At 41.6% G+C, this 10841-nt stretch overlaps 1 protein-coding gene across 1 annotated transcript; it reads left to right on the top strand.

The window, feature by feature from the left end:
- kctd12.1 (potassium channel tetramerisation domain containing 12.1) lies at positions 1 to 1486 on the top strand. The gene has a single exon (XM_080498045.1). The coding sequence runs from the start codon at positions 55 to 57 to the stop codon at positions 931 to 933; it is 879 nt and encodes a 292-aa protein (XP_080354171.1). The 5' UTR covers positions 1 to 54; the 3' UTR covers positions 934 to 1486.
- Positions 1487 to 10841: the final 9355 nt, after the last annotated feature.

The following is a 10841-nucleotide window of genomic DNA, read 5'->3' as shown; positions in this document are numbered from 1 at the left end:
CACAGCAGCAGCAGCAGCAGCAGCAGCAGCAGGTCGGAGAGGAGAGGACAGACGATGGCAGTGGCCGACACGGAGCGCGGAGTGTCCGGCTGCGCGGACTCGGGCAGCCCGTTCTCGGAGATCGTCGAGCTGAACGTCGGCGGCCAGGTGTATGTCACCAGGCACAAAACTCTGATCGCAGTCCCGGACTCGCTCCTGTGGAACATGTTCAACAAGAAGTCCCCCAAGGACCTGGCCAGGGACAGCAAGGGGCGCTTCTTCTTGGACCGGGACGGCTTCCTGTTCCGCTACATCCTCGATTATCTCCGGGACCTGAACCTGGTGCTGCCGGACTACTTCCCCGAAAAGAGTCGACTTCAGAGGGAGGCGGACTTCTTCCAGCTGCGGGATCTCGCCAAGCGCCTCAGCCCGCGGGTGAGTAAGGACAACTCCATCAGCGAGGAGATCAGCCAGAGCGACACGGAGGACGGCGCGCAGCAGTGCGGCTCCTCCGGCGGCGGCGGCGGCGGGGCGGAGACTTTACGCACGGTGTCCGTCGGCGGGGCCATGCGCTCCCCTTCCCTGGACTCCAAGAAGTCGGGCTACATCACGATAGGATACCGCGGCACTTACACGATCGGCAGAGACATCCAGACCGACGCCAAGTTCCGGAGAGTGGCGCGCATCACCGTGTGCGGTAAGACGTCTCTGGCCAAGGAGGTGTTCGGAGAGACGCTGAACGAGAGCAGGGACCCGGACAGACCCCCGGAGAGATACACGTCGCGGTACTACCTGAAGTATAATTTTCTAGAGCAGGCGTTTGACAAGCTGACAGAGGTGGGCTTCCACATGGTGGCCTGCAGCTCCACGGGCACCTGCGCCTACACGAGCAACGATCCCAACGAGGACAAAATATGGACGAGCTACACCGAATACGTCTTCTGTCGAGACTAACCGACAGCATCCGTCGTATTCGGCGTACACGGACATTTCATATTCCAGAGGGGAATGTAAACAGTATTGCATTTGCTGTTCTGAACGTGCTGTTTGTGTATGAGTGACTGCAAAAAAAATAATTAAGACACATTAAAACGCCCCCAAAATGCATTATACCCTCAAACGCGTGACAGCATGTCAAGACAATAATTTGGAGATTAAATGCATAATTGAGTGCATCTCAATTGAGTTGACACCTCCATCCAAAGATCAGAAAGTGTGGTTATAAAACTAAAACGCCATCATCTCCAGCGAGTAGAACTGCATGTCAATGTTTCACTCATATCTGACTCAGTGCTGTGTGAATTGAGTGGCATCCAGGAAACAGACAAGCAGCAATTAGTATTCAGTGTCATTGTAACTTCTAGGCTTGCTTGAGCAATTGTTTGGCCAAGTTTTGTATTATCTAATAGGCTCTTATAGCACTTCTATCACTGACATGATTGTAAGCGTATGTTGGGTGTTGGTAGAGTTGTATTTGTTATCAACTTGTTCAGACTTAATAAAATCTTCTACTCTGTTATTCTCATTCCATATTGTCCTCCGAACAGACGAACAAAAATGTTGGCGTTCCTCTCCCTCCAACCTTTGAAAGGGAATCAAAGAGTCACCCTCAAAGAGAGATGCCCTCTCCAGAAGTCTCAGCGCCGTCATGGCACCGAGGCTGTCAAGCCTCACAAAGTGTGTTACGTTGTTTTTGACCCAGAAGGAGCTTTGTGTGACAGAGAAGTGAGTGTGTACTTGTCATCGTGCTCATGCCTGACAAAAAAAAAAATCCTGACTGAACTTTCTCTGGCTCTCACTTGTGTGTGGCTCTTGTAAACTTGTGGTTTTTCGCCCAGCTTCATGTTTTAGTAGAAAACCTCCATGGCCGAGATGGAGGGAGCACACATCGCAGGAGGATCCGTTTCCACTGATCCATTTTGTCACATAAATGCAGTGTGGATGCAAATAGTGCAGCTGTGCACACATGATGTCATTATCATTTAGAGTCTAAATAATGAAAGGGTCCAGCTGCACACAAATGTGAGGGTTTGGGCTGCCAGGGCCTGTGGCTGAATGGCGGCTGGAGTGGTGTGCGTCTGCTGTGAGAGCAGAATATTTTGACTGGCCTGAGTACAGCAAGTCCAGGATTAAGTGTTTTATTCAAAACAGACATGAGAAAAGGCCTTTTTTTTTCTTTCTAAACTAGGAGAGAGATTATGGGACATCAAGGGCTTACGGTGGAATAACCTCCATGGGGGTCTGGGAACATCCAGAGGGATCATGTCTGGGATGTCATGTGCTGAATATATCAGTCTACTTTATATTAGCTTTTAGGAAAACATTTACGCAAATGTTCTTGTTCAAACAGGACTGAAAATCATCTTTGGGTTTCACATTTTGAACAAACTGTTTAAAGGTAAGCCTCCTATAAATGGCTTCCACATGAAGGGAGCGCTCTCATTAAGTCAATTTGACACGCCACAGCAGGAACAGCACAGGTGTGAAAATTAATAAATAAAACAAATAAATAAAGATAACTGAATTCCCCTTCACCTTCTTCAGTTTCAAGATGCTGTTGGTTCACTTACTGTCACAGTTTAATGAGACAACTGAACACATTAGAGCTGTCATCAATTTAATCACGAGCACCTGGGCCTTTTTTTTTTCCCTACCGTCTCAAGGTAAAAGTCTGCCAAACCAAAGTTTCAAAAGCTTTTTAAACTCCAAATTAAAAAAGAAGTAAAAAAAAAAAATTGGATTAAAATTTCCATTCACCATGACAGCAGCTTGACAAAGTCGCCTAGAATATGAATTAATGTCCCATTATATTTGAAGGACTGGTCATTTAGGTTGGATGGACAGCAATTTTTCATGAACTGGTATGAACTACCCAATAAAAGTGTTGGTGAACAGAATCTGGCTCCTCACAAGGTTGATGCAGTGGAAGCAGAATATTTAAACTTCAACCACAATCTTGCAAGAGACCTTATTGTTCAACTCCCACGTTTCTTCTCATTCTTCCAAACTCTCAGTTTTCAGAATATAGGAGGTAATATGCTGGAAGGAGCAAAACACTGACATGGAATTCTGGCAATTCGAGAATGTTTCAAAGTTCTAAAAGTTGTGAGTTCCACAATGTGTGAAAATTGTTGAATTTGTAAAGGCTGTAGAATTTGAATGAATGGAAGGCTTGTGTCAGGTCATCATTCAACACTTAGAAAATACAAACACTAAAACAATAGTGTTCACTTTAAATGAACAAGAAAAGCCAGTGGCTTGTTTAGGCCTATCCTTGATGTTGAGAGTGTATTGAACAATTAATAAGTATTAAAATAAGTCCCATAAAAAGGGTTGATTCATGCATTCATTCATTCATTCATTCATCACTTCATTTTAAAGTACTGTAGAGGCAGTACATTTCACAAGTGGAGTTCACAGGTCTATTTAAAATAGTTATGTTCCTTTTTTGCATGTTTCTGCTTTGTTTTCCAACTATTACACACAAACACAGTACTGTTAAGAAAAAGTATCTTGGGATTCTTTTTTTTTTTAACAGGGGTCATCAGAACAAATCATTGCAACTGGCATAAAAGACTTGGCTTGTTTTTCTGTAATACCCTTGAAGGGATGATCCCTTTGAGAATCATGCAGTGTATTTTGTTCACTTGCAGCCTTAAAAATACATAAAAAGAGGTAACTAGTCAGATAGATAAGAGAGGGAGACTTAGAAAAGGTGTCTGCTGTACTGAATGTCTAGATAATCATATTGTGTCAAGGAAGTTCTCAGCTGCAATATCATTTAAGAGGAGTTGTTGTGATTTTAGTCTCAAAGAACAGAAAACTGACAGGAAACTTCTTGCAGTGGCATCTATTTACCTTTTTTACTTGAGAGAGGGTATGAAATTAGAATTGTAAATTGTTCAGTTGGTGATCTATATACTGTATAGAAGGACATTTTGGGTTTGTTTGACTTGAATTCACACCACGTGGCAGGCTGGGTGACACGTAATGGAAATAACAGCTGCTGTGAGATGATTCATTATACTGATTAGTAATACAATAATATAACTCACTGTAAGTCAGCAGCCAAGATGACATCATAGTTATATTCAAATTATTGTTTGAACTTATTGATTATGCTGCGCCTAATGTCTTATGACTTATAAAAAAATATACATACAATTTTTGTTAAAACTTGGAATTTGTTGTACTTTTCCGCTAGAACATTCATGGTCATCTTCACCCTTTGCAGTAATTGTAGAAACACAACAGGCAGGAAGAATTACCCTGTTTTTGTGTGAAGTGCCTGTCATTGGATCAAACGCAGGGAAACACCATTGATCAGTCACCGGCGCATCACAAATCACAAATCAACCTCTCACTACACACAGTGTGAGTAATTTAGACACTCGGCAAGTCTTTGGACTGTGGGTGGAAACCCACGTAAACACCGTGTAACAAATGGTGTCGTTCTTTGCTGAACAAGTAATTCAAGCTGTTGCAACACATGTACATTCAAACGCTTTTGTGTTTTTCAGTGCAATTTGGCCAGAGAGCATCGTTTAGCGTTTTCAGAGATGCCCATTGGCTGTTTTTTTAATTAAATGATAAGAAGTCTGTTCAGACGTGACTTTTTTGCTTTTTCCCCCCCACGTGTTTTAAATGTGGATAGAGTTCGAATTTTGTAAACCAGTCAGTAAGACATATGAATATGACATAGTTTATATAATCTGTCCATATGCTTTTCTTCAGTTTTAATGATGGAACATGCCACAGCATCCTCTATAATTAAAAAGAAAAGTACCATAAATGTATATGTGCTGGCAGGTTGTGTCTCTTTAAGTTTTCGTAAACATCAGCACTCCTTTAAGCGTTATTGCATTTGAGGGACTTGCTGAGAACGGACAGTAAATGAGGTGTAAGTCTGTCATGCAGCAAAGGTCCACAGTGAAATCAAACTGGAAATATTGGACTTATATGACTGGCGTCTCCAACACCTGCTCCGTGAGATTCCCTGCAAACAAATAAAAAGTGGACTGAGCCCATGACTAAATTCAATGAAAAAGTTTAACTTGTTATTGAGTTTTTCTAAGTCTCAAGTCAATGTGTTTTCAAATGGAAAGTGTAAAAAAAAAAAAAAAATGCTTCTCCATTCCTCTTTTTAGAAAACGAGAAATGCCTTTATCAATGTTGATGGGATCATGAGGTCGTTCCAGAAGATTGGACATTTTTTTCCGGTAAGCTGATATAAATATGAAAGGTTGAACATGACTTGTATCCTCGTAGGATACCATTCTGAGTCGTGCTCTGCTGGATAAATGTATTTGATATTTGTTTGAAAATGGTTTTAACCTGCACTTGATTTATGTTCATGTGTACATCTTCAAATACTGCATAAAAGTCTGTTCCAGGAGTAATATGCTCAAGCTATGTCTTTGTCAATGTCCAGCAGGCAGCAGCACTTTCATCAACAACTCATGTCTTTGATAAGGTTATAGGAATAAAATGTGGAAGTGATCATATATGGTCCATTGCTTGGAAAAGGGTTAAAAGATAATAAGGCAAATAGTGGAGCTGATTGGCTTCTAATACGAAGTGCAGAGAGATCGTATTATTGGGAGAACTGACAATGAAATTTAAAGGGATTGTGGGGAAGTTGAGAGGATGCATGCTCTTTAATAAAAACAAATGTAGTGTTGCACAATGTACCAATGTTGAAAACAAACAAGTTTGTTCTTCTCCTGTCATATGTACGCTCTCTATAAGAGAAGGACAATACCAACAAAAGCAAGACTGATTAGATCCACTTCTGCGTTCACTTCAAACGAAACAAAGAGGCCACAGAGAAGTGGGTATGAAAAGATTTCTGACTATTGACTACTTGAATGGAAACATTCTCGCTATGATGAAAATAGCAGCAGCAGGAGCAACAATAACAATAAAAACATTACCGGTTATGTTCCATTAAGAGAGGAATTTGGATTATTTTTTCAGTCCAGAGGCGTGTGTGTGCGTGTGTGTGCATGTGCGTGTGTGTGTGTTCTTCTGCCTCTATTAGCATCAAAGGCCTAAACTAGAAATTCATGGCTGAAATAAACACATTAGTTGAAAATGTTGAAGGGAAAAGACTTGGTCCTGCCCAGCCTGAAGTGGTGACTCTGCCTCTGGAATCAGCAGCACCAGGCACATCCTCACATCAGGCCAAATGACGTCCATGACAGCGTGCCGCACGCAAAACTGCTTTCCGATGAGCACCGCCGTCTTATTTTAGATTCCCTTCATTTCAGACTCCTGCTTTATTATTCCGAACGCCATCATTTCTGATCTAATGTAACGCCGTTCCCAATCACCTGAGCTGAGACGCTGCTGTCTGTTCATTCGCCTGGCCATTAAACCTCCCACCTCTCATAACAGCTGAGTTCTTTTGAAAATTACAGTCATCAAAGAGAAAATGCTCTTTTCACAGCTGCTCAGCACCTCCGTGAAAGCCTCTATACACAGGACCACTTGTCTCACGCAGAGGCCTTTCATTTGAGATTTGTGCTGAAGTTTTTAGGGTTATTACAAATCAGACATCTTTTTCAGCAGGCGAGACGTTGTTATTGTCTTAATACAAATAGTTTTGAATTATGTGAGGCTGCACCTGACTGCAGACACCTGTTGGGTTTTTTATAGTTTATCACTGCACAAACCCGGCAATATTTGTATGTTCATTAATTCTATTCAAAAACAAATCTCTGTAAGTTTCATTTAAGTAGAATCCATTGCATCAGAAAAACAGATAATAAGCAGATGCCTATTCGAAATCCTTTCATCCGTTTTGTATCCTGCTTTCGATCGAAGGACCGGTCACAAGCATGAAGGCATGTTAGAGCCCGACATGTAACAACGACCCGAATTGTTATAATATATGTTGTAATAAAACCCGAAATGGTCGATAATGAGCCTGAAATGGAATTTAAAAAGTGTGATAAAATCTAAAATGTAGCAACTGGTAAATAATGTAAAAAGACCCTGAGCTCAAAACTTAAAACTTTTAATATTACATTATGGGACAAAATATGTTTCCCCAAATATTGTAATCATTATATTACATCATCAAGTGGGTCAGTGATTTATGGTTTGGACTTAAACTTGAACTGCTTCAATTTGAATAACAGTGAAATAATGAGTTCTAGATTGGACTATTTGTTTATACATATATCTACAGTATATACAGTTTATGGTATTTATGTAAGATTGCTACTGCCCAAGTTATTTATAGTCTTTTGTTCTCTATAATGTGTAATCTAGTTCTCCAATCATCAGTACAAAATAATGTATAATCATTAAACATATCACGATCACATGTGAATCTTTTCACATTATTGACCGCTTATTACATTTTGGGTTTCAATACATTATATTTTATATACAATGTGGGTCCTTGTTTAATTGTTAACAAGGCAAACAGAAGGTAGGAAGACAGTCACACCCTCTTCCTCGTCTTTGGACTGTGGGATGAGATCAGAGTACTCAGGAACTCCACGCCTGCACTGGGAGAACAAACATGTAAAACTCCACACAGAAAGGCCTCAGTTCAACCCGGGGATTTTTCTGACTGAGGCGAGAGCGCCGACCACGACAGCAACATCTGGGTCCAAATCCATGTTTGGTGTCGTCTTTGTGTGCATGTTCGGCGCAGATGGCCACATTTTGTCTCTTTGTTCCGGATATAGATAGTGTTCATAATAGTGCATGTAAAGCTACAGAATGATGTCATGTATAACACCAGAGGCCTTTTCTGTTGCTCTGGGTTGTGTGAGTCACCCTGTGAGAGAGGATTGAGTCCACAATGACAGGGTTGCAGCCACACCGACGCGTTCCCCGTTCCAGTGGTATTCACGTGGGTTCGCGGGGCTCGGGTTGGCAGCCAGCAGTCTGGTTTCAGACTTTCCACATCTGGCTTGGTTTTTTGCAAGGAGGCGATTTTGAGCGTATAGGAGACACAATTACAGAGTGCAGACGCAGAAATAATAACTCTTGAGGACATACTGTCAGACGCTCGCGTCTCAGATTAGCAGCAGTGCAGATTAATGAATGGAAGTGGACAGAATTGTAATGTATGGTCAGGTGTTATTATTGGAGTACGTGAAGGAAGAGCGCAGCGTGTCCAGATATGGGACAAAGTGTGGTAATTGCTCTGCGAGCATGGAAGCAGCAATCAATTCCTAACAGCTTCTTTTCATTTCAGAAAATCAAGCTTTCTCTACCACACTGACGTGAACGTACATTTTAACAATGCTCTGGACTCAATTAAAGATTAGCTGTACTTGTGTAGCACTGTGGCAGGAATCACTTTAATTCTAGGGTTGTACAGGAACCACGGCTTCCAGGCTTCCCTTCGCAGCCTCCTCTTCATCTATTAAAGTTGGCTCGGCCGCCGAGGGCGCATGTAAGTGGCTTATTCTCTGTTCTCGCTGATGGTTCAATGACAAAATCAATGCCATCTGGTTATCTTTGGTTGGTCTAAAGACTGGATGCAGGCTATTAAAGCTGTAGCTTCCTGGGATTGGCCGAGGAATATTTTTTAGACAAAATGTCTCATAAAATGACTGATTGCTGTCTTCACACTTTGGGTTTTGCACTGATTCAATAACACAACTCATGAGTTGTCGATCACCGAGCCTCTGCGGTGCCAGGATGTGTGTTTTATCTCCTCGAAATATCAAATATACATGCTTACATCTTGTTCAGAAATACTAAACATTTACTTTCAATCTCTCCCATCAGGATAAAACACTTTTGTAGGTTGAAATGTCTTTTTCAATGTACTGCATCAAGTTACATGTACATGGGAATAGATCAATAGAGTTACGCAGCAGTTGATGACATGAGGGATGGAAACAGATATTCCTAATCATCCCTTTGGCTCTGATTGCAACTCATCTAAACAGTCTGCTTTCCACAGAAATACAACATAGAGTATATCCAAAATCAGGTTTGGTTTCATGGAAAAGATAAAGGGTCTTATTATGTAATTAGGAGTAGTTGATTTTTCCATTTTGTTTGACATTGCACATTTCTGATGGGTGGAATTGATTTTTTTTCTTTCTGCAAAAGCCAGCAGTTTTAAAGCTTTTCAAAAGTGTAATAAATCGGCTGCTTGAAAGCATTTCGCAGGACATTGCTGCACAAATAAATGTTCAATTAAAAACACAAAACGCACATTCACAAAATGGAACTGAAATGTATTATTGAAGCAGGAACCTTTTCTCAGTCTTGTCAAACTGAGGATAACTTGTGCTTGACACCACATTATTACTGTGCGGCCTTGAGTATTCTTTCCGTCTTCATTTAAACATACAATCCTACTGAAATTACGTTATCTTTATGCTCAAGTTCATGTTTTGTACAGTCCTTTAGATTTCTGCTGAATTGTAATTCTACCTTGCATTTCTAATTAAACCCATGAGACTGTTTAATCTACAGCAGAAGGCTGCAGGGCCAAACAAATTAGGAACATTTTATCTGTTCCTTCCCCTTAACTCCCTGTAACCTAATTCAGAATTAGTCAGGATTCTGAACACAAAAAAAAAAAAAAAAAACTAAAAATGTACAGGCATTGTGTATTATTACACACCGTAATAGATTAAAAAAAAATGAGGAAACATCAGTCTCAAGCTTGCAAATCACAACAGCACTCAGCGGCTGATACAAGCACGGAGTTGGCTGTGGTGTTCAGATAAGAGAGAATAAATGCCGGCATCTGTCATATCAGATTCAAAGAACTGGTGGGGGGGGGGGGGGGGAAATGTTCTGCACACAGCGTTTCACAGGTGAATTCATACAGCGTGCTTTGTGCTGTGCGGCATTGCTCATCAGCACACTGGCTGTCTGACAACATCTCTATGTGGAACGAGAGAATAAACAGTGGAGCAGGAGCCCCTGCAGATATTATGTAACACAAGCTTAAATCAATATCAGCAAACAAGGATGGGATACAGATCTGTCAGGATTCTTTTGAACGGCTTCTCCCTTTAATTTTCACCAAAAAGCGACGAGGGGTCTCCGAGGAGACGCTTTCGAATGTCGGGACTCAGGACGTCCGTCAGCGCCGGCAGTGAAAGAGGGGAATTCATCTCAGCAGCTGGCGGCTGAAGAAACGCATGAGCTGCGTGCAGGAAGAGCAAGGTGATGGGAGTGTGACAACAGCCAGGGCTTTTTCCACGTTCAGGAACGAGGACGAAGATGAAGTGCAGAGTGCTGTGGAAATACTGGAGTGAAAATATTAAACATCTGTTTGGCTCTGCTGGCAGATGTCAGCCTCCTCTGCAGGACTTGTTTACAGGTTACAGCTTCATTAGACAACTAGGTCGAAGTCTTCTCCCCATCGCAGGCTGCCTTGGTTTTCAAAACATGCAGATCCTGCAAGGGCACGAAAGAGTCTACTATTGTTCCAGCCATTAACATATATGGCACAGCTTATATCGTGTTGCCAAGGCTACAGATGAACATCTAAAAGGATGTCATCTGTCTTCAGGATTTTTGTCATCGCCTCATTCCAGTACAAATGCAAACACGTGAAGCCGTCAGCGGTGGTGATTTTTTTTTCTTTTTCTTTTTTTTTTGGGGGTAGAAATCTTCATTTCTGTTGGAGAGAAAATCCAAATCAATGTTCTGCCACTGCTTCATCCTTCAGGCGAAACTTAGGCTGCATCTTCTGGCAAGCATTTGAAGATTTATTCTGATGGCTGTAAAGCAGCGCACCAATGAACTTTTGGGGAAAAAAGATATATGGATGGTGTTTTGCACATAACAACTGACACAGTCCTTAAACAGGAAGAAATGTGTCTGCAGCTGCCTCTTTCTTTCCACATCGATGTTCAATCGCTTCCACC

The sequence above is a fragment of the Blennius ocellaris genome (assembly GCF_963422515.1).
Source record: "Blennius ocellaris genome assembly, chromosome: 6".
Lineage (NCBI taxonomy): Eukaryota > Metazoa > Chordata > Actinopteri > Blenniiformes > Blenniidae > Blennius > Blennius ocellaris.
Note: the sequence above shows the minus strand (reverse complement) of the source record. Positions and strands in the feature narration are given on the sequence as shown.